Below are 24,145 nucleotides of genomic sequence, written 5' to 3' on the forward strand. Positions count from 1 at the left end.
CGAGACTGTTGTTGAAAAATGTGTCCCTTTTACATATATTTTTAACGTCTATCGTGAAAATCCTTGTATAGTAAAACGACTGTATGGTTTCCAAAAGCTGATTTCCTCCCCTGCCTGCCATCCCCCACAAAGCTCTCAACATTGGGGGGGGGGGCGGGGAGTGTGAATTGTACCTGCTTTTACCTTATTTAATTTATCGAACACATCCCGTTGTATTGGAATCACCATACCGATTGTAGTAAATGCATTTTCAGACATATGGAATATTTAAGTTATACACTATTTTGACATATCAGAAGCCCGGCGCTCTTTTTCTTAAAACAGGTATTTTTTTCCACAACTGAACAGACACGTGGTATTTCAGGGGGAGTTTGACTATAACATAGTATTACTATTTTTTGTATGAAGACCTGTAAAACTATTTTCGTTCCATTCTTAATAACGACGTTCAAAGAAATTAAATTAAACAACTCCAACACCTACATTATTACCTTATTTTTCAGGCCAGATCTCGCTATTCATCTCTCAACTAACTGCGTAAGGAGCGACGGTAGAAAAAAAACGTTTTCGTTCAATTTGAATGATAGACTTACAGGGCCAATGAGAGTATTTTCCTTTCAATTCTGATTGGTCTAAAGGTAGAGTGACAGCAGGTTGTGATGGCAAGTAGCTAATGGCTGTCGAGGACACTGCGCTTGACTGTACAGCAAAGGCGGGTGTTCATGAAGTCTTAAAGCGCTGGAGACGTGCCGTTAACAGGCATTTGAAGAAAGCAGCAGCTCCTATTCTGATCGTGTTGTGTATTACCTATTGAACTAAAAAAATGAGGGAAATCGTGCATCTTCAAGCCGGACAATGCGGTAATCAGATTGGTGCAAAGGTCAGTCACTTTGAATCGGCAATATTTTATATATTCCATTTTGATAAAATGTTTTGGTGGGAAAACCAGTATATGTTTTATCTGTAAACAACATGGCATGCAAATATTTTTTCTAATTCTGGTTTTGATATTTTTAAAATGAAACGACCACATATTTGATATTTGAAGCATGAGGAAAAAAAATAAGGAAGATATGTAAAACATCCGAGCAAATAGTTCTAAATCAAATACCTCTTATTTATTTGCAATTTGATAGTCCCAAAAGCGTATTACCGAAGTTAGAATCTTGGTTGACGTGTATCTTAAGAGCAATGAGCTGGGTGGGGATTCCCACAAACGTTTACTGCATTGCGGAATAATATGAAGTAGTTTTATTACTAAATCAACTAATGCAACAAGTTATATGTTTGAGTGTTATTTGATACATCGCATATCATTATTATTAAGCTTTCTAAGTATAGTAATTTTAGGATTTCTTTGTGAAGCTTCTTCGCCGGTATGTGCGCTCCATAAACGCTCTAGTTCCGCGCGCCGCAGTGTCTGCGAGCGGTAGGCGGGACCAGAAGGTCGCGAGAAGTGACGTTACCATTTTCAAAAATTACACCGGATGGAGCCCAGCCAATCGGCGGGCACCACGCGGCGCCTTCCTTGCCCTCTTGGCGCGCAAGGGCGCATTTTCGTTTCGCAACTTCCGCATTTGTTTTCCGTGCGACTGGGGCTGCGGTTATTTGGAGACTTGTGCAAAAATAATCCTGAACTCGAGTTAAAAAAATAACTAACCTGAACTAGATTTAAAGTCGTGTCTACAGATGCGTGCGCAAACCCCGGAAGTGACATCACTGTAGTTGCTCTTGCTGTCACATGGTAACTTTTTTTCATATTTTGCCTTTTGCAGTTTTGGGAAGTGATCAGCGATGAGCATGGCATTGACCCAACTGGCACTTACAATGGTGACAGTGACCTCCAGCTGGAGAGGATCAATGTATATTACAATGAAGCCTCAGGTGATCTTTCATTTGACAAGTTAAAACGAATACTTGTATTTTAGCACAATTTGATCAATTTCAGATGCTATGAATTTTGTAGTAATAGTTTTAAAAACATTTCAGGTGGCAAGTACGTCCCCCGTGCTGTCCTGGTGGATCTTGAGCCGGGTACAATGGACTCTGTCAGGTCTGGCCCCTTCGGACAGGTTTTCAGACCAGACAATTTTGTTTTCGGTAAGTTAGGTGGTGCTCATCGTGGTACTTTAACACAAACACAAGTTTCTTGGTTAATTAAAATGAGACCAATTTTGTCCTGATCTTTAGTTTATGGTGCTTAACACTACATTGCAGGTCAGAGCGGTGCTGGGAACAACTGGGCCAAGGGCCATTACACAGAGGGGGCTGAGCTGGTCGACTCTGTTCTGGATGTGGTGAGGAAGGAGGCAGAGAGCTGCGACTGCCTGCAGGGCTTCCAGCTCACCCACTCCCTGGGTGGGGGCACCGGCTCGGGCATGGGCACCCTGCTTATCAGCAAGATCCGTGAGGAGTACCCCGACCGCATCATGAACACCTTTAGCGTGGTTCCCTCCCCCAAGGTGTCTGACACCGTGGTGGAGCCTTATAACGCCACACTGTCCGTTCACCAGCTGGTAGAGAACACAGACGAAACTTACTGCATTGACAACGAGGCTCTCTATGACATCTGCTTCCGCACGCTGAAGCTGACCACACCCTCCTACGGTGACCTTAATCACCTGGTGTCAGCTACCATGAGTGGCGTCACCACCTGCCTGCGCTTCCCCGGCCAGCTCAACGCTGACCTGCGCAAGCTCGCTGTCAACATGGTGCCCTTCCCCCGCCTTCACTTCTTCATGCCTGGTTTCGCTCCCCTCACCAGCAGGGGGAGCCAGCAGTACCGTTCCCTCACAGTACCTGAGCTCACGCAGCAGATGTTCGATGCCAAGAACATGATGGCGGCTTGTGATCCCCGTCACGGGCGATACCTGACGGTGGCGGCCATTTTCCGTGGACGCATGTCCATGAAGGAGGTTGATGAGCAGATGCTGAATGTGCAGAACAAGAATAGCAGCTACTTCGTCGAGTGGATCCCAAACAACGTGAAGACAGCTGTCTGCGACATCCCACCCCGTGGGCTCAAGATGGCCGCTACCTTCATCGGCAACAGCACGGCCATCCAGGAGCTCTTCAAGCGTATCTCTGAGCAGTTCACTGCCATGTTTAGGCGCAAGGCCTTCTTGCACTGGTACACCGGCGAGGGCATGGATGAGATGGAGTTCACAGAGGCGGAGAGCAACATGAACGACCTGGTGTCCGAGTACCAGCAGTACCAGGATGCGACCGCAGAGGAGGAAGGAGAGTTTGAGGATGAGGCGGAGGAGGAGGCTGCGTAATGTGTGTAAATTATTCCAAGCTGTATAATTTCTGACACAATATTTCCCAGAGTTTCAAAAACTGTCCTTTTTTGTCACTTCTGCTTATTGCTTCTGTTTCCTTTCTGTACAGAAACCTGCCAATAAAACCCATTTTTATATATATATAAACTCCTGTTTCACTGGCAACACAAAAATAGGTTACCATATTATGTAGCTAGGGATTTTTTTTTATTGCAGAACTAATTACACAGTACAGTGCATCTACAATATGGAAAGCATCTCAGCATAAAACCTAAAGGTCTAAAATTATATTACAATTTCTCATTCATCTGAATTAATACTACAACAGTGAAAAATGCTAAATTGGTAAAACACTGCAATAAGGAATATTTCTGCTGCATTAAACATCCATACAATAGTTGAACTGTTCTTTTAGAGGATTAAATCCTGCACTAAGATGGCTTGTTAATCTGGGTGATAAATGCTGACAAGGTAAGGAGCTTGATTTCTCGGTTCATGTGACTGCCAGTGTCAACTTTTGCAGAGAAGACTTGTGTATCTTGGGAGACGGAGCCGAATGGACTAGGAGATGACTTCACTGCATATTATACCTAAATGTTTTATTTTTCTATGTTCAATGTGCAAGGTTTACATGGATACATTTGATATAGGCACTTAATGTGTCGCATGTCGATTATTTCATAATGAACAATATAAGCTAATTTTATTAGCTATTTCATTAAGTTTGTTAATGTGCGTAGCCATTATTTTTAAAAATACTAATATCTTCATTTAATACTGAACAATATATAATATGGGGTATTTGGGCCATCACTCATTTTTAAGGAATACAAAAATGCACTGCTGGCACCTTTAATGGTGATACTGCTGACAGAGTCCGTCCATCATCTGTTCATCTCGGTCAGTGTTGCAAGGCCCACTGGCAGTGTTTCACTGCTAAAACCATATAAAAAATCTAAAAGGTCATCCCCATATGGTATAATAAATAGCTGACATCACTGCATATGAAGCCATGTAAGTGCTTTATCATTTATTGTCAGCAGAGTTTCCAGAATTGAAGTTTTCATGCTAAATTCTGCTCCTTAAGAAACAGGATTGTGAAATCTGGTGTAGCATTATTGGGGGGAGGGGGGGTTGCTGCAAAAATAGACGATGTTCACAAGATACATTTTTAAACCAGAAAAATTCAAAATGACATGCAGTGAAATGGTGCACAAAAATGTGCTATTTGCGACATAAAGGGCACGTGTGTGAGATAAAAATGATCAATAGAGGAATTTCCCCCAACACCTTGTTCCACAATCACTGGTTTCAGGCCATGCTGTGCAGTTTATAGGAAGTATTGTGGCTAACTGGCTATACATTTTTTTTCTGACCTGGCAACTCGAATTGTCAAGCACAAAGTAAAAAATGGTAGATGGGATACTATCGCCCTCTTGTGGGTGGTTAGGTATCGGTTTGTAGTCATTCTTGTTGCAACTTGCCAGTATTGGTTTGATACCAATAAGAATGTTAGGGAGCGAAAAGACTTTCTTCGGGACATTCTTCAGGATGAATCATCCTCGTCACCGGATGGTGCTGTGATTTACTGCACCCTCCTTTTCCACAAGAAATATGAGATGATGCTCATGGTCAGTATGAGTAGAGTCCAGCTGCACACTTTCTTCACGTGGCTTTCTAGGTCCTGCTTCTTACCAAAGCGAGACACAAATCCAGACTAACAAAAACAAAGTGAAGGTGACTTTAATCCACAGAAGCACCTTGTTGTTCTGCAGAATTTTATTTTGTAATGGTTACAGCGCTACACAAAAAGAGTAACACTAAACTAAGAGGAAGCATTGTCAATGTTAGCAAAGTCTATATTGTAGTTCAGGGAGTCAAGTTTGAAAAAAAAACAGAAAATACTTACCCATCCACCCTTGTCCCGGATCTCTGGGCAGATCAATCTCTCCACATACATCCCTACACACTCCTGAAGCTCGGGAAGAGTTCCCAGCATGCCCTTCTCCTGGCAGTGCAATGCCATCTGTCCAGCCAGCACATACACTGACAAGATAGCACTCCAGGCCAACTCTCTCCGGCGCCCCCCAGGGGCGGGGGCAAAGTGCTCATCCAGGATGGCGATGAGCATGGGGCAGGCAGAGGTTTCCGTCACATCCTGGAAGACTCGTGGCCAGCGGCGAAAAAAGATGGGGAATTTGAGGAGCAGTTCATCTCCAGCGTGTCGCAGGGCAGCAGCTGCGGCTGAGGGAGCAGGGGGCACAGAAGTGCCGGGCCTCGCTGTCACGTAGCTGATGTAGTCATATGACATCACAAAAGCCTCCCGGACCAGAGGGTCTGGGCTATGCAGGCCCCGCCCACCACCTGCTTCTCCGGACCTCCCCATTGGCTCCTTCTCAATACCCAGCAATCTCAGGGCATCTGCCCACTCGCTCAGTGTCCGTTGGCAATCAGCATGGATGTTTTGCCTAGACATTGATATAGAGATAGGAAACATTACTGAGAGCTAGTTATAGTATTGATACTAGTCATAGCGGCTACAAACTGGAGAAATGAATTTAAACACAGTAAGTGACAGTTTGCTCATCTTGAAATAACTTTGCTTATGAATGTCAGCAGAACTTGAGCCAGTGATAAAAGTCCCAGGAGTGGCTAACGCCTGCCTCAGGGGCAGCTAACTCCTGCCTCAGGGGCAATCGAGCCTTTCCGTCCCCCCTCCACTCCCCCATGTTCAAAGGTTAAACATGGTGTGTCATGCTACACAAACACTTATCAGGAACAACGGGGCCCGAAACACAGGATTTTATGACTCACCCACATCCACTGACCAGGATCCGCTAGTGCCAAGGGGTGGGGAGGCAATGTTAGCAGGTGGGAAAGTTTGCTTTTTTCTGAACGTCTGCCCTGGTGAATGCTCTCTCCCACTTCGCCTCAGTCTAATTTTAGCACCTGTGCTGGAGACCAGCAGCAGATTCCGCAGCGGCTGAGCCGCAGAGCCCAGCTCCCCGACGCGACGCTCAGTGCCATGTCAGCGCAGGCTGTGCTATAAATAAATCACAGCTGTGTGTCTCTGTGAGAGAGCCATGCGCAGGTTAGCGACCCACGATTGTCCAGGACAGAGCTCCTGATGTGTCACAGCATTACTATAAGCTAATGGTTTATATTGCAGCTTGAGTACTAATATTACACACACATGTAGGTATGATAGTATCTCCTCTAGCTCCACAAATAGAGTTCAGAGATCAGTGGTCATTGTTGACACACCACACAACAATGAAATGTGTCCACTGCATTTAACCCATATGTGACATCATGACATAGCAGGGGGCAGCTAATTCAGCACCCAGGGAGCAGTGCTTGGGGGAGGTACCTTGTTGGTCAGGGATTCGAACCAACAATCTTTCAATTACAAGTGCACTTCCCTAACCATTAAGCCACCACTGCCCGGTAGAGTGATGTAAAGACAATGTGAAGGTTGTTGATTCTAATCCTAGGCTGCACACATAAATTGTAACTCTTCCCTCTACTACAGGTTTCTTTGGATGAAAGTTTCAGATGAATAAGTTAAATATAAAGTCATCACAACCTGAACTAATTTAAAAGAATGACAGTATATCAAGATGACCCTTGTTTTATAAACCATGTTTGCGTATTTCTATCGAAATACACCACACTTCTGGTTTGTGGCAGCACATATATGATGCTCTCAGACTTCTGCTGTGCTGCTCAGAATACAGATCCCACTGTCACAGGTAGAGACAGGCTTGGTCATTATTAGTAGTTAGTGCTGGCTGTCATGTGTCTGCCCCCAGTTATGACGCTTGGTGTGTGGATTTACACTGGCTGTCATGTGTCTGCCCCCAGTTATGACGCTTGGTGTGTGGATTTACACTGGCTGTCATGTTCTACGGGCAGCACAGCGGCATCGGTGCCCTGCACCTCCAGGATTGAGGGTTCAAAGCCCCTCCCCCTTCTGTGTGTGTGTATGTGTGTGGTGTGTGTGTGTGTGTGTGTGTGTGTGTGTGTGTGTGTGTGGAGTTAGCATGGTCTCTGCATGTCATGCAGGTTTCTACCCCATTGTAACAAAACACATACAGTTAGACTCATTGGTGACTATAGTATGTGTGTGGGTGCCCCGTGATGGACTGGCGTCCCGTCCATGGTGTACCCCTGCCTCGTGCCCCGTGATGGACTGGCGTCCCTTCCAGCACATACCCTACCTTGTGCCCTATGAGTCCAGGTGGCTGGACAAAGGATAGATGTATCTTTAATAAAATCTTAAACTATTAATAAAATTACGATTTTAAAATGACCTGTTTCTTCCGCCATCGTTATACCCTGGATGAGGCGAGAGGCCCGATGTTCATTCTGTCCCTCCATCATCCCTCCAGCAGGGCCACTGCAGTATAAATAACTAAAAACATTGTAGAAAATCAGATTAATAAAGTAGCACCGTAAAGATTAACAAAAGCAATACATATTACTGGTTTTGGAACTGGCACAATATAATAGGAATCTCAAACTGTAAAGTGTTTTTTCGCCTAATATGAGGCCATTCTGGATTTTGGCCTGTACTGCCTCTAAATGGCCACTAGGTGTCAGGCTACTCACGTAAAAACGAGGCAAACAGCCGCTTAGGGAAGGCACGCGATAAGGCTTTACCGCCGCCCCCCCCCCCCCATTTCCTGCATATTCAGACCCCCCAGGTCTCACGATGTTTTGGGTAAACCATCCGGCTCAAGGTTAGCATATATGCATGTGATTTTTTAAAAAGCTGCACTCCTTTGATTAAAAGTGCAGTATCTTTAACTCTTAGGTCACCTTCCCAGCAAACCCCTATGTTTTTAATTAGCACGTTGCACGTTTAATTCCGTGCACAGTATGCGCACCGTCGCTGCCCCGTCTCGCCCAGAAGGCCGCGCTAATGGTCACGCTTTGCACCTCTGGAGCTGACGCCACCGCCCACTCCCGCCACTCTGATGCTTCCCATTCTCTGCCCCCAGTCAGGCATCACCTTCCACGCGGTAATTTGTGATACACCATTAATTCCTGTGCCCTTTGTTAGGAAAGCATCGACCAAGTGACAACTAGCGTTACCGAAAGCCGTTTTAAAGCACTGCCACACGGCCCTTTAAAGAGGACTAAGGAAGGAGGATGTACAGTATATGCACAATATATCTACACTGAATATTTTTTTCCAGTATATTGCTGGCCATTTAAAGTCATAATTTGTTTGTTTTGCGATGTGTTACACTCTTGTTTCATATGCTTCAACCATCACCTCTGTTTACAATAAACTATTGTTTTATTAGATAGCGAAGTAGCTTTAACTATAAATATTACCCTGCTATCTACTATAAATACGGGTAAGTGGTTTTGTTGCACTGCGTTATCATTTCTTTTTTAGCGTAGATCTAAGGACGGCTCACCAGTATGTCTCACAATGTCGGGCTAAGTCTTTCTTGACGGAACGGCTGAGTTTAACCATGCAAGGCAGGTGGAAGAGGTTCGGACTTAAGTTTGGAACCGTTTTACAGTACGATACACATCTCTAAAGTGCTATCACCGGTCAGGAGAAAGATAGTTTGACGAAAAACCGGCCAGCAACTTCATATCATGCAAGTATTCACAAGTACTCACAAGTGTTCCACTTAGCGGCGTCCCAGCTAGAGCACATCTGGGATAAATCAGAGTGCCGACAGAGAGCTGAAAGCAGTCATTAATACTCTATCAGTTACTGATACGACTGTGTAAATAGTCTGATGACAATACGCTTTCTTACGCTTTTATTTCCAAACGGATCAGTACATTTGCGATTTATTATTACAGTAAATGGTTTGAAATCATAACATACGTCATCCCAGATTAAAATTGGTCATTTTTTGCTTTTGGAGGCTTCGATATAAACGCGATCTACCTTCATTATATTATATTAGGCCTGTGTTATTGTTTGAGTTGCGAATGCTTATTTAATATAAATCTTGATATGTTTTCAAGCGATTTACTGCCATTTTGTTTGCCCTAAATACATGTTATTATAAAATATTTTTAAGCGTCGAGTGCCGATTTTTATTATTAAGGCTTGAGTATATGTGTAATACACCAGCAGTAATTATTAGTGTAAATGTTACGTAATTTTATTTAAATGCCGACGTATGAATTACAGCATACTGATGAATTTCATGTGCCTGGTGGCCGTAGCTAGAAAATAACAATCCAAGACTTTTGGAATGCAAAGTTGAGGAATCCCTTTCAGTTTCAGTCTATTTGTGGTCGACTTATTTCCTAGAAAATGTTTATTGTTACACAAAAAGCCAACAAAATCGTTTCTATTATTATTATTATTATTATGGGCTGGCGTGGTGGTGCTGTGGTTAGTAGCTACTGTCATCTCACACCTCTGGGATCCAGGTTTGCGTCTCTGCCTGGGTTACATGTGTGTGGAGTTTGCATGTTCTCCTCGTGTTGTTGTGGGGTTTCTTTCGGGTACTCTGGTTTTCCCCCACAGTCCTAAAACATGCTCAGGTTAATTGGAGTTACTAAATAACCCATAGCTACTTGTGTGTGAGTGAATGGTGTGTGAGTGAATGGTGTGTGAGTGTGCCCTGTGATGGGTTGGCACCCCATTCTCAGTTGTTCCCTGCCTTGCATCCGTAGCTTCTGGAATGGCGACCCTGCATAGGTCAAGCAGTTTCAGAAAATGGATGGATATTATTATTCATTGTTTGCCATTAAAAAATGTTTTCCTATTCTGATAAGACCATCTTACTTCCTCATAAATTGGTCAAGAATTTTCCTTTTACTCAGTGGTCAATAAATTGAAATGATAGCACCAAAGATAGAATATGTTTATCTGATGTTTTTGTGCAGTAATAAGTGCAGCCTAGTCATGAAGCAAATAAAGCATCTTATGTTCACTTGTTCTGTGTCTGTCAAGGGCATAGGTTTGGTGTCAATGTTGCTAGGAGCCAAATCAGTGGTACTTCCACACTCCTGGCAGGGAGAAGACCCTGAGGTCCGCACCGAAATCTACTCCCTTGATGTATGTTATGACATAATACTGCCTATTGCTGTTATCAATCATTTGCAATATCCAAGCATATTTTACACAAAACATGCAGCGTAACACATTAACCTACCTCAAAAGATCTGTATGAATTATGAATACATTGACATTTGCTTTATGTTTTATTCACTTGTTTGACGTGCATTATCCATACCAACGCAGAAAGCGAATATGGCAAGATGTAATCCACTCAAAGCATTAGCGATTGGACATGGCAAGCCATGTTTATGTTAGAAAGAATCCAAGCGTTTCCATAAAACAGCTTTTAAGGGAAAACCTCTGGATCATGGGCACACGTAAACGATCCAGGGCAGCATGCGTGGGGGAATTAACGGAGAAGTGAATTTCGCATAACTGAGAACCGAGCAGAAAGTACCGTCAGGGAGACAGGTCCATCTCCCACTGGTTTCTCACCATAAATACGCCTGTTTTCGAGAGGAGAATTAAAACAAAAATGGCATTTTAGTGGACAGGCAAACCTGCAAATCCCCCGTTTTTCAAATATTAGCGTAGTGATGTTATTTTTGCAGTCCATTTGGCAGTGCTGACTGGACTCTGCTTCCACACAATGGGGGCAGGGAGGGTAAGAGGGCTCTGGGCCTGGTGCCAGTCCCACCCTCGCTCCTCTCACGCGCCCCCCCCCCCCCCAAACGCCGACTCTAGGGTTAAGCCGCAGTGCATTAGCAAAAGAGAGGGGGAGGCACTAATCCTCATGTTTAAACGCCGCGGACGTACCTCCGGCAAGCGCTCCATGCCCCCACAAAGCACAAGGCGTTCACATCTTGCTTGCAGTGCCCCCCCGCTCGCCCCTGTCCCCTCATCACCCTCAGAGGGGGTCCCATGAGGTGAGATGCTGCTAAATGTTGGCTAGCAGACTGTGTAAACTCTGCAGGCCTGAGTGGCCCACCTGCCCCCCCGGCACGCTTTGGTGGGGGCACCTGCTTCCTGTCATGGCCCACGTGGAGGTGCTGTACGATCCGAAGGCGATGGGAAAGACTGAGGAGATGTGGAAGAGGCATGGGTAAGGGGTTCGAGGGATCCCTCCATCCATCACTATACATTTCCCTCTCCTGGCCTTAATCCCTGTCTCTTAGGGCCAAACGGGGCACCTCAAACATGGTGGCGGAACACCCCCCCCCCTCCCCGAGCAGGAAACCATTTTATGCTCAGAGTGCCGACCAGATGTGCCTCTTTCCGACAAAAAGAGCCTGGATAAGGAAGGGCACGGGTGTCGTAGAGAGGTGGAAAACGGACAGTGCGGAGGTGGGATGGGTCCTTATGGTTGGTCTGCTCAAGATTTCAGGGGCTGGCTGACCTTGCCTTCTGAAATGTGTACTGCTTTGGATAAAGGTGTCTAATAAGAAAAATGTTAATACAGGAGATATCCTGATGTGTCACACGGATGTCGCTGTCACTCATTGGTTGGATGGGCTATAGCGCCCTCTTCATTTGAGGATTTAAGGATCCGGGTGGGATTCTGCTGAAAGAATAACCACAGAGCACCTGGGTGGGGAGGAGGGGATGGAGCAGCTGTTCGCTCTCTGCCCCTGTCTTGCTCCTCAGGGTCGCAGGGGGGCATTCTGGGAAATGACATTCTTTTTCTAATTGTGAATTCATTTCCTTCCAGGCCTCCCCTGTGCCATTTGATGAGTTTCCCACCTTTAATGTAGAATCGCCACCAGGAATGTAAATCCAGGTTGTGCCTTGGCCTTGTGCCCCCTGTTGCTTGGCACAAGTACTACAGCCAGTGGTACTCTGATCAGGATAATCAGCTGCAAGATGTATGGATGAATGAAAATTTGAAAAATGTTCAGAAAAACCACCAACATTGTTTCGTTTGCCCATAGTAATTTAAGACTGATTCATTAATAGAGATTGTAATGTTTCTGTTGTAGTAATGAAGCACCTGGATCAAGTGTTTTGTGAGACACCATCAATCTCTGGGTCTGTATCCCAGGCTTCCTGCTGCGGCTCCTTGCGGTGGACCAGAGCTGCGGCGGAAACTTTGAGGAAAACTCTCGTCTCAGTGTAGTTCACTCTTGGCCTACTTTCACGCAGACTCTTCCTGTCTGGGTTGAGGACCCAGCCAAGCAGGACTTGAGATGATCTTCTCCTCTGGCTCTCCATCGTTCCCTCTCTCTCCCCCTCATCCAGTCTTTTTTCCCCCTTGCTCTGTCTGTCTCCTTGCCGCCGGCGGCCGAGTGCGCGGCTGATGGGATCCGTCGCGCGGGGTGCCACACGCGCGTAAGGGGGGCCTGTCACTCACTCGGCGCCGCCATATGTTTGCCGGCGTGAGCCCGGAGCCGGCAGCGGCGGCTCACGCCAGAAGATATTAGAGCAGCAGCGGGGTGTCATTAAGGCACCGCGATGATTGATTAGCCGTGAATCCGTGAGCGGGAATCTCCCCAGCTCCGCAGCGGGGAGGTAGGGGTGGGTGAGAGCACAGGCCGTGAGCGCGAGGAAAAAAGGAGGTGGGGGGGGTGATTGGAGCAGGATGGGAGGGAGCCCCCTGCTGGCAAGGGGTATTACTGCACTGCTGTCCGGCAGCAGAGGGATGAGGGAGGATGAGGGAGGATGAGCACCGTGGGGGGACGTGGCGGCCGTGGAGTGCGGAGGCCTGCAGGGTAGCGCCGTATTAAATGGACCGCGCTAAATGTAGCCTGGGCTTCTCTGCAAGACGCAGGGGCTTGGGAGGAAGAGCTGGCAGGCCGCTCAGCGAGGATGAAAGCGTCAGTGGCAAATGGAGCCCATTCAGGAGAAAGGCAGGGCACTTGGAAAAGGCCATCAAGCCAGCTGCTTACATTAGCGAGGAGCAGCCACAGACGGGGGGCGCCGGTGCCGGGGCGAAGCCCGAATGCGCCGACAGCCCTGAAGTTCCAGCAAAACGAGTTAAAGTGACAAAACTGAATTAAAATACAGCAGGTCAGCTGACACATGCATGTTTAATGTCCCGCTGCCCCACCCACACCCGCACCCCCCACCTCCTCACCTCCGTTCCCCCCCCGCTCCCCCCCGTGTTCCCGGGCCGCCCGACACGTTCCCCGCGCTGCGGTGTGCCGTTAATGAAATCCGGCGAGAGCGACACAGCCCTGGGACTCTGACACTAATGTTTTGTTTGGTATTAAAATGCGTGAGGCAACTAAACTCCCACTGATTTCAATAAAAACATATGGAATGGGCTCATCAATCACGCCTCACAGCGCTGGAGCTGTCTAACGCCGAACTGGGAAGGCAGGCGGGCGGGCGACTGGGCGGGGGGGTGGTGAGGACGAAACTTCTCCCTATACACACATTTTACCCTGACAGGCACTCGCACAAAGTCAATGAAGGGGCTTCAGTAGGATACAAGTGCGTGGGGGGCAGGTGGGGGCAGGGAGAAGACACAGTAAGCCATCGGACTCCAACCCAATCTGATTACATGTTAGAGGGATAAGATACTATACCTGTAATCGGAAGCTTACTGGTTCAAATCCCAGACTCAGCAGAGTGATGTCACCGCAAGGCCCTTAACCCCCAAATGCACCAGGGACTGTCTGACTGTGTCTGACTATGTCGCTTTGGATAAAAGCATCCGCTAAACTACAATGTATGGTATGTCCGTTAAGGTGTGAGGAAATGCATGTAGACATGGGCAGGAGGTGCCCGCAACGCCCCGGGCGACTGCCAGACGCTGCTGTGTCCGGGCGCGACGGTGCCACAGATTTAGAGAAATTAGGAAGCATGGGCACAGCACCCCACAGGAGATAAGGGTGAGGCCTCTTCCTTTTTCGGCTAAGCCTTTGGGAACCCCAAGGAGTGATTCCACAGGCTCGCTGGGGACAGCAGCTAATTAGCGCGGTACTAACAGGGAGCGGCTCAGGCTGAATCGGGCCGGTCCCAGGGGCCTTTCCTGTGTCGAACTGCGAGGCTCCAAGGCATGGGAACTCCTTTGATTGACAGGCCCCCACACGGACAAGCTGCCCTCCCCCAACCCCCTCCGATACGATGCCGGAATGTGACGCTAAGCTGCCAGTGATCCGAGATTCGGCACACGGAATGTGACGAAGGAGTGAAGGCTTTTGGGAGGCAGGTGCAGAGATGGGCCGGTTCCCATTGGGGGTCATGGAGAGCAGGGGGCATGATATTAGGCTGGGCAGTGTTTGCGCCTTGGCGTTAGGGACCGAGCTTGCCCCCTGGTTCCCACACTCCAGCTGCTGGTGTAGGCCTTCCCGCCGACACGGCACGAGAAGCCTCTCCGTAGCACTGACACGCACGTTCGGTCGTGTCTGCTGCTGATCACGTAATCGGCGCATCATCCTGATTGGCTGAAATTCAAAAAGTACAGAACAGCTTCCAAAAGACCTTATATGATTAAAACTGTGGGAAAAAAATAGATTAAATTGAAAATATAATCTTGTCTTGCCGCGTTTTTAATGGAGCGTTCTTGGGCTGCCGTTGTTTGGTTAGTGGAGCGTAGAGAACTGGGCAGATTCAGACGCGTCTGGTGTCAGCAGGAGAGTGGCTGGCTTGCTGGGGCGGTGGGGGTTGATCATCCTGCGCTGTTGGTGGCAGGAGGTGGTATAGCTGGGGTTGCTGGGGGAGGCTGACAGTCCTGCTGTCAATAATGGCCTTATAACAGGCTTTTAATTCGTTCTATTGAGTTGGAGATCCTTACCTGTGGCTTGGGAGGTTACACTGAGGTCTCCTGAGTAGAGAGCCAGGCAGCTGAGCAAAGCTGGACACCGGTCCAGGGTACGACTATGGAGACGACCACGGGAGCCGTGTAACTGAGAAGAGATCGCAGGCCACTGGACACAAACGAGCTGTCTACCATAGAGCCTGAGGTCATGCCGTGTGAATTTAGACCAACAGGATGGAGGTCGCAAGTAACCTTGCTGTTGTATTGTCCAGAAAAGGAGGGGGGGGGATTGCCAACTTTGCTAAGTTTGGTGCCCCCTCAGGAGATGGCGCACTGGGCAATTGCCCATCTTGCCCTTGCCAAGAATTGGCCATGATCTGTCAGGTAAATAAAACAAGCATGTGGGAGAGTAGAGGTGAAGAAGGATCGCACCCCCTGCCTCAATTTCACTTAACACCTACACGCATGTCTGAGCTTTATGGTGCTGTGATGACCGGCGAAAGAAGCATGTGAGGAACAAAGACTGAAAACGATGGTTTATCATTGTTTCTGGATGATGCCCTGCGCTGGACTGGCATCCCGTTCATGGTGCCCCCTGCTGGTCAGGGTGCACTGTGCTTCCTGAGATACATAGGTGCTTTCTGCAAAGGCATGTGATGGCACAGTGAAACGGGAAGCATGACAGTAGCCAGGCAGCGGCAGTGGACTCTGGCACCTTCTCCAGGGAGGCCCGCTGTCCTTCAGCATTACGCAGTTCTGCCCCCCCGCAATGAGGGGGCGCTCTTCTGGAACGTGCCATCTGTCCCCGGAGGAGGAGCAGTGGGGCCCCCCATCGTCAGAGTCGACAAGGGGACGGGGAAGGGAGGGGGAGTGATCGATTGTGTTTTCATAAGGGGTAATTTACATTGACACGCCAGGGCTCATATCCATGTCAATGCTTCCATTAAGATGTTCAGAGTGCTTTCGAGTGCAGCATCAGAGCACGGGCGGAATTAATTCGTTCACCCACGCGACTGATCCCTGCGAGCAATTCATGTGCAATTTCCTCGGGGGGAAATAAATAAATATAGAAGCTTGACAAAAGGTGGAAAAAAGTTGGACCCTGGAGACTTGAAGCAAATCTTTCGGAGGGAATCTGCAGAGTCCAGTTTTTATTTTTAATTTGACGCTTATTTGATATCAGCTGAGCTCAGGGAACAGATGGCGGGATGATGGAAGAGGGAGAGTTCCAACAAGTGTGAGAGAGCACATCACCCATGTGTTGGACCCAGTTGGCCCACCAGGGGGCACTGGTGTGCAGCAAGACGGAACAAGTTGGGCTGGAAACCATGAATCCTGTTGAGGGTTTTGAACCTAAGCAGCAAAAAACTGTTACTTTCCCAGTCTGACGGCAGCTTCAGGGACCAAACCATAAAATCCAGGCCGCCAACGAACAGGAGTCTGTCACCCCCGTAAAATCCATTTTGGCCAAATGGTCGGGGCTCATGAGATCATCCGAATGGGGTGAAAGTTTGTTTTAACGCAGGAAATCAAAGTACTGCGTGGGTCTCCTGACAGGCAATGGCTCGGGTCCTACTTTTTATCCACTGCCAGAAAATTAATGAACGCCTGTCTCTTTAACAGGGCCCGTTTTAAATTCTCCCTAATTAACTTTAAAAGTACAGTAATGCACAAACTGCAGTTTCCTGCCTTCCCCAAGGCAGCTGCGCCACAGTTGTGCCGTGGCGCTGACCCAGACGAGGTATCCAGCAAACACCTCAAAGCACTGTTTATTTAACACTCCATAACTCATCAGGTTCACATAAACTGGAATTCCGCTAACGTCAAGGCAGACGCCTTTGATGCAGCCGGGGTGGGCCTGGGGTTTTCGGGAAAGAGTACCGGAGGCGAACCGGAGCGACCGGTCCAAAGCGCGCTCCAGTCCCACGCGTCCGATGCGGTATCACGTTACCACGGTAACGCGCAGACGGAATGGAGACTCCGTGTTAAGTTCATTAAAAGATTAAAGTCATTTAAATCAGCTATTTCTCAGACTTACCGAATCTTTACACGGTCGTACGATAACTGCGGTGAAAATGCAGAAACTTGTGTCCTGTTTATGACCGCCGACGGTACCGCTGTACAGAGTAGCGGGAAACCGTGATTTACAAAATCACCACAAAGTAGATAAACGTTCAAACTGAGGTAAAGTATAATATGGAGCTTAAATAAATAAATAAATAAATAAATATATATATATATATATATATATATATATATATATATAGCGCCACTATAAATAAGTCGAACAGAAGGGACAGAAAGAGGTGGCGAGGTCCCCACACTGTATGCCGCCCCGTCTTGTTTTCTCATTTTGACGCCCGTGTCACTTATAAATTTATTCTTAAATATTTTTAATTTCCTGTACTAAAAGCTGGGTTGTGCAGAGGGAGAGCAGGAATGAGTTTTGTGTCTTTTTGATTTAAAGGAGGCGCAGTTGCGGCTCCTGGGTCGCGTGTCACGCGGGCTTTTAATACGGGCTCATTTCCGACCGGGAGTCAGATAGCAATCAGGGGGTCTGGCCCGTCTCTGTCTCTCAGTTTTCCTCTTTGCCACTTTCTCTCTGTCTCTTTTTCTTTGTCTCTCATCTCCCTTCCTGTCTCTCTCTCTGTCACCATCTCTCTGTCTCTCTCTCAAACCCAAAACGCCAAGTCCCGACGGTATGCTTGCAACCAGATCCAGTCTGAGAGAGGTTTTTTTTTTTTTAACCCTTCCGTCAACTCCAGATTTAACATTTGCATTCGTCTGTCCCCTTCTCTATATTTTCAGCCTCATTTGTAATTTAATTTCTAATTATTTTGCTCTGTTTGTCTACTTTTCTGTTTGTTTTTTCCGATTCAGTCCGTTGTCACGGTTGCAGCAGACGTGTTGCCAAATGGCGCGAGGCAAGCGAACATGCGTCGCGAGATAAGGGGAAAAAGCAGAAACGGGGGTCTATTCAGCCTGCGACGGGAGGCAGTATCTCCCCCCCAGCACGGGGCTGCCATGCGGCTGCGGCTCTGCGAGCGCCTGCCAGATCTCGAAGCCCCACTTCACCGAGAGGTCGGCAGCTACCGGAAGCGTTGTCATCGATAAATGAGCGTTATCTGCGCATCCAAACGTGTGACGGGCAGCTCGGCCGAGTAGCGCGACATCCTGCCTGCCGCTTGGTGCGTGCTTCCCTGGTTAAAGTAAGACACTCAATTTTAGGTCGTCCTCACGCACATCTAACTACTTTTTTTTTGGGTGGGTTTTAAGCACAAAATGCCTTCTGTAAGATTCATTGGTTTGTTTTTGGTTAATGGCAAACGGATTATTTGACTGGCATCCAGTTCTGTATTGAGCTTCCAAGGACAGGACCAACTCTGCCGAAGAACCCATAATGTAGTGGTAGGCAGCCCTGACCCTGCAGTGCTGAATCCTCACACTGCAGGATCAAGGTCGTCCATCCCTGCTGTAATGGACAAGTGGCTATTGAATGTAGATTAGTGGAGCAGTGGATTATTATATTTACTTGGCCCATACTGTTACCAACACTGGTTTTTTTTTATCTAAATAAATGTTATTATTCACAATTTTTCACAAAATGTATCGCTATGAAGACCCGGTGTTTAGCCTAAGCAGTAAATTGTGCGCTCTCCATTTTAGCTCCCACTGCTGTGTGGCTTCCCCTGGGCAGGAGTTAGGGTTAGCATGTAGTATTTTGTTTGATTCCAGATGTGTTTTTTCTTCATGTAACAGTTGGAATGGTTTTAGATGACAGTTATCCATGTCTAACTGTGCCAAGGACTGCGGATGACCTATGACCTTCCAAAGCCAAGAGCCGAGCCGATTGATGGCGGCCAGGAGGTGAGTTAGTGGAAATTGTAGATTGAGTTTCGAATGACTTTTTTTGTGAAGCTGCTGTTGAATATTTGCTGGACGAAAGCGCTCTTTTTGCAGGCCATCCCCTCCGGCAGGCGCAGGAGCCAGGCACGGAGCTGTGAAAATTGCGTGGGTGCCATTACCATGCGAATAGGGGGTGGGCGTGGTGTGGAAGTGACCCTCGGGACTGTAATTTAGCTGGTCGGCTACCTGCCGTTTCCCTAATGGGAACATTGGGGGTCCTCACTTGATGGGCTATAACCATCCATCCTGGCTCAACCCCAGGAGGTCCTGATAAGAAATGGCGGGAACTTTCACCTGTTGTCTGTTTCTACGGCGCCGGGGACAGGTGTAGCTCCCCTTTCTGGGAATCAAAGCTTGCTCTCTACAACAGCATAGTGGTCATGGTTGCCACAGTTATTCTGAGCTGGAAAAGTGTGAATATTTGAAGGACAAGTTGGGCTTTGACAGCAAGACCAACGCGTTGACCAGAGCTGGGGACATCAGCAACAGTGCTAATGAGTCATGTTTAATAGGGTGAAGGCTATTCTCTGAAATCACTCAGAGCTCTTTTAAAATTTTTATCGCTATTTTTTATTTAAGAGCATAATCGATGTGTCGTTTTAAAGGGTCTTTATCGCTGCTTGTGTAACATGAGAGAGAAGGGGTAAGTGAAGAAAGGGGACGGAGAAATAATCCCACACCCTCTCAAACAATCGCACAGTTGACGTGGATTCGACCATTTTCGGTGCGGCCTCCATTACTTTAGCAGCGGGGGCCTGGCCGGAGTAGGCCTGAAATTGCGCGATGCACGGCGGTAATTGAAAATACCGATACCACCCCCCCACTCTAAATGCACGCAGCCACACACAGACACACACACACGGCCCACATTTGGCATCTTCCAATTCTCATTTTTTTCCCCATGTCCTGCAGGATTCATAACAACACCCCCCCCCCGGCCCGTCCAGCGTCGTCTTCCACTCCATTGAATGGAAGTGAACGATTGAGGCCCACTTACCGCCAGCCAGAGTAGTGACCCACTTGCGCAGTGAGTTCTCTGCACCCCCTCCCCACAACCACACGCAGCACCCCCCCGCTGGCTCCCAATTGCAGGTATTGATGCGCAGTCATTGTTTCCCCTTGCCTGAGGGGTGCGGGTGGGGGGGTGCACCCTGGGGGGAGCTGTGTGTAGTTTGTAAGAAATAAAGGCAACCCTGAAGCACAGATCGCTTTTATCGATTTCCACCCCTCCGTCTCCCTGTCTCTCAGCTCCTCCTATTTTTCTTTGCGTCTGTGTTTCCTCCAGCCTGTGGAATATGTCCTTTTTTGTTGAATACAAAATTATGGGGGGGAAAATGTCACTTTAAGGTCCATGGGCCTCCAGACTCCACCGCCTCAGCCCTTCAGTCTTCCAGAAAGTTCTCTAAACACTGCAACCCACCTCATCAGGTCACCACAGACCAGCCGCCTGGCAATCACTGCCACACCCCCACAATTAATATCTACATAAATTAATGACAGTGATGCAACCGTTCTCCCGAGTGGCAAGCGGCCGTAGTGGAAAGAAACAATTAAGCGGGATTCCCGCGAGGGCCGTGGGCCTGTGCCACGTTGTTTTGCAGTGTGGTGGCTTTGCCAACAAAAGCTTTTTATTAGGCCTCCTAGTTACAACCATGTCAGGCTCTATGCCGTCGAACAGACCCCTGCAGGGACACGGACACATGTCCACCACCTCATTTCCACACACACACAGATACAAGCGGACACACATACAGACACAAAGACGCACACATATATATACACTATGTGGGGACCGTCCACACATTTCTATGAGAAAAAAACCCTAATCCCAACAATGACGACCTTAACCCCTACCCAGCCCTAACCTTAGCTATAAATAACCAAACAAAATACAAGACTTGGGATTTTTTGTTTTTTGGTTGCAGTCACAGATATTTTTGAAATTAAGTTTCCCCTTGTGGGGACTGAAGAAATGTGGCTACAACATCAAAATAACAGGTTTTTAGTAAATTGTACATAAGCCCCCCGCACACAGACACACACGTTTATGTTTTGTTTTTATTGAGGTAATTCCCACTGACTCTCGGTTTAATGCAGCTCATGCCCCCTGACCCTGTCCCTCAAATCTAATAACAAATAAAAAATATAGGGGGTATGCTTAGCGGGGACGTCTTTGTGGAGGTTCTGACTTTGTGGGGACAGACCCTGAATAGGCACACATTTATGTTTTGATATTACCATGAGGAAGACACAAACCTGCACGCGTACAAATGCACATTGCAGTTATGTGTAATATTCATCTGAAGAAAAGGGAGAAATTTAAAAATACAAACTCACGCACACATGCAGTGTCTCGGTCACAGCGCCCCCCGCAGGATCCCTGACCCTCGACTGCGGCATTCTCCAGCCTGGGCGGCGCTTTATATAATAAGTGCTTCTCCTCAATTAGCCCACGCACCATGAAGCGAGCACGCTCGGGGAGCCATCAACACACGGACATCTGATAGGGCTGGCTTCCTGCTCGCTGTAAATGAAGTACAAATTGAATTGTGTTGCACAGGGACCACCGGAGCATCCGATCTGGAGAGGGAACCAGCAACACTTTAATTACCAGATTAATTACAATTTTTGGAAAACCCTCCCCCCCCATCTTTGATGTTCATCCTTCTCTCCCTCCCTCCATCCCTCTCTCTCCCTCACTTAGCCTTTTCCTCCTTATTTATTCCTCCTCCTGTTTCCCGCATCTCTCTTCATTCTATCCTTACAGTCGGCACTTTCCACGCCGTCCGTAAACAAACACGAGGTTGCCGCAGTTTTGCCGATTTCAATATGTATTTGTGGGTCACGTAGCTGGCCAATGGGGGGGGGGGGACGCTCACGTGGGCGCTGCCTTTTGGTGTGATTTGCTTTGCGTGTCCCGTGGGAGGAACACAGCCTTGCGGTATGGAAAATATTCAATTAAATTCAGCGTATTTACATATAGTGCCCTTCCCAGCGCAGTTATCCCTGAGCGCATAACAGCAACTAAACAAAAACAAAAGACCACAAGAAGGCATCAGCCGTGGGGTTGAGACTAATTCAGGGCAGCACCAGAAAGCAACAACCACAGGCGACGTTATTAAGAGTCGACATGGAGGAATCCAGAAGACTGAAGGAGGGAAATTGAGACCCTCATGTTAGGAAATGGCGTCCAGTGCTAACTGGCTAATATGCTCCACCCTCTTTGGGTGGTTAGAAAGGGCCAGGAAATGCGTGCAGAATGGGGTAGTGAGGCAAGGGCAGGAGAGGTGATGGCTGCCAGTGTCCGGCCCGCAAGCTCCCTGTCAGGACGGGACACGAGAGGAAACGGCTGTTGCTCCACACAGATAAGGCGGCTACACCTTGGGAAGAGGGCTCTTTGTGTCGTAGAGGAAAGGGAAGAGAGGAGAAGTGACGGCCCCAGGCTCCAGTTTCCCCCCCGGCAGCCCTGCAGATGGCCGGGAGCTCTCACATCCACAGGACACTCAAGGTCAGCTGGCAGCCTGACCCGCCCCCCCCCCCCCCCATGTCCAAATGTATTGGTTTGTCGCCCCTCTGATTCATCTCGTTCCTGATGCAGTTTGCTTAGGGGGCGTGTCTCACTGTGGCATCTGGGCCTGCTCTGCACCCTCACTCAGTTCCCTAAGGTGTGGGGGGGGGGGGCAGTGCCCATTTTAGGAGCACGCGGGTACCCCACTCGGCGTCCGTGGGAGCGGTCTCGCCTGGGCGGGTGGCGATCACGCTGGGCTCATGGACAGCCAAGCTGAGCAAACACGGGAAGCCTGATTTTTCTGCCCGGATACAGGGGACAGAACAATCTGCGCCCGGCACACTATACAGGCTGAACACCCCCCCCACCCCCGTTATCCTCATCCTTTTCATGCTAACCCTATCTTTCTTTCTTCCTCTCCTTTCCTGCCATTTTCCTCCCATTCCTACAAGAAGACAGAGCCTCCATGACGGTTCTTTGGGACAGAACCGACACGTGTTCTCCGCGTCGTTTATCCTGGGCTGGGTCTGTGACATGTGTAAGACCAACGCTTGTTCCGTGCCCCCCTTCCTTGACGCCCCACCAGCCTCCAGTGACCCCCCCCCCCACACACACACAGTCATTAAAACATCCGCAGGACCATGACAGCAGAAGCGGGGATCCCTCTGTACCTTCGGACTATGAATTGCCAGCTGCCCCCCCCCTCAACCCCATGAGGCGGGGGCGGCCCCCGTGCGCGTCAGGCCCTTGGGACTCCCGCTGGGCGGCTGGGGGCGGGGGGGGGGGGGGGACGTGGTGGGGAGGCAGTTAAGGGCAGGCTGTTTTCCTGCTGCCTCGGCGAGCTCCAAATTAAACCAGATGGACTCATTTACAGCCAATTAGCCGCGGAGCTGTAAGTGGAGCCTCACCTACACAATTAAAGCTTTTATTAAAACCCCCCAGCAGCTCCCCTTTCGCTCCGCTCCCACGCTGCATTTCAATCAGCGTCTCCCCCCAAGCCACCCCCCCCCCCACCTGGAGCTCTCTGCCGCCCAGATGGGGGAACTGATAACAGCCCCACTGGGGGTGACTGGCGAATTAAGATGGCTCAGAGTGCAAGACGAAGACCAGACGCATGCATATATGTATTTCAAAACCTATATGTACATATCATATATGCATATATGTTACATTATTGTTGCTGCCTTGCCCCGCTGTTCCTCATTTGCATACTCCTCAAGTGCCTCGTTGTCACGGCAGCCTCTCGGCCACTAGCCCGCTGCTCTAAGCTTGGCTAGCAGCTTGGTTAGCAGCTAGCTCCTCATGTGTCACAATGTGTCACAATGTGTCACAATGACTCGGCCATGTGTGTTCACAAATGAGAACCGCATAAACTCACACTCGCTATCACATTTGTCACATTTGGTGCCAGACTTGGGCTGCTTCATATGCATTTTCGAATCATGCTATCAAACTCATGCTCTCAGATGTGCACAGGAAGACACATTATCGGAATCACACCATCAGCATGACACTGTCTCATGTACTCTGTCACACTCAGACTTTCAATCTCCCACTAACGTCCATTATCAAAATAACAGGAAAGCTAATGTCCATGATCAAAGTAACACTATCAAACTCTGATTCTAATGTGCACATTAGCGAACAGTTACATGATCAAACCCAGCGAACAGACACAGGCACATGGTCAAACCCAGTAATCACAGTCACATGATCAAACCTGGCGAACACACACAGTCACATGATCAAACCCAGCAATCACAGTC

The 24,145-nt window shown here is 48.2% G+C and overlaps 2 protein-coding genes across 3 annotated transcripts; one reads left to right on the top strand and one right to left on the bottom strand.

The window, feature by feature from the left end:
- The first annotated feature begins 720 nt into the window (after positions 1-720).
- LOC111858728 (tubulin beta-4B chain-like) lies at positions 721-3,428 on the top strand. Its single transcript, XM_023840739.2, has 4 exons — positions 721-880; positions 1,776-1,884; positions 1,990-2,100; positions 2,218-3,428. The coding sequence occupies exons 1-4, from the start codon at positions 824-826 to the stop codon at positions 3,276-3,278; spliced, it is 1,338 nt and encodes a 445-aa protein (XP_023696507.1). The 5' UTR covers positions 721-823; the 3' UTR covers positions 3,279-3,428.
- Positions 3,429-4,296: 868 nt separating this feature from the next.
- bcl2l16 (BCL2 like 16) lies at positions 4,297-8,940 on the bottom strand. Of its 2 annotated transcripts, XM_023840743.2 has the most exons (4): positions 8,922-8,940; positions 7,595-7,695; positions 5,191-5,749; positions 4,297-4,998 (listed from the first exon to the last, which is right to left on the bottom strand). In XM_023840743.2, the coding sequence occupies exons 3-4, from the start codon at positions 5,665-5,667 to the stop codon at positions 4,867-4,869; spliced, it is 609 nt and encodes a 202-aa protein (XP_023696511.2). In that variant the 5' UTR covers positions 5,668-5,749; positions 7,595-7,695; positions 8,922-8,940; the 3' UTR covers positions 4,297-4,866. The 2 variants fall into 2 exon arrangements, with proteins under 2 accessions (XP_023696511.2, XP_023696510.2); XM_023840742.2 differs by lacking the exons at positions 7,595-7,695; positions 8,922-8,940 and adding an exon at positions 6,096-6,312.
- Between the last annotated feature and the right edge of the window lie 15,205 nt (positions 8,941-24,145).

Source organism: Paramormyrops kingsleyae, chromosome 2 (genome assembly GCF_048594095.1).
Source record: "Paramormyrops kingsleyae isolate MSU_618 chromosome 2, PKINGS_0.4, whole genome shotgun sequence".
Lineage (NCBI taxonomy): Eukaryota > Metazoa > Chordata > Actinopteri > Osteoglossiformes > Mormyridae > Paramormyrops > Paramormyrops kingsleyae.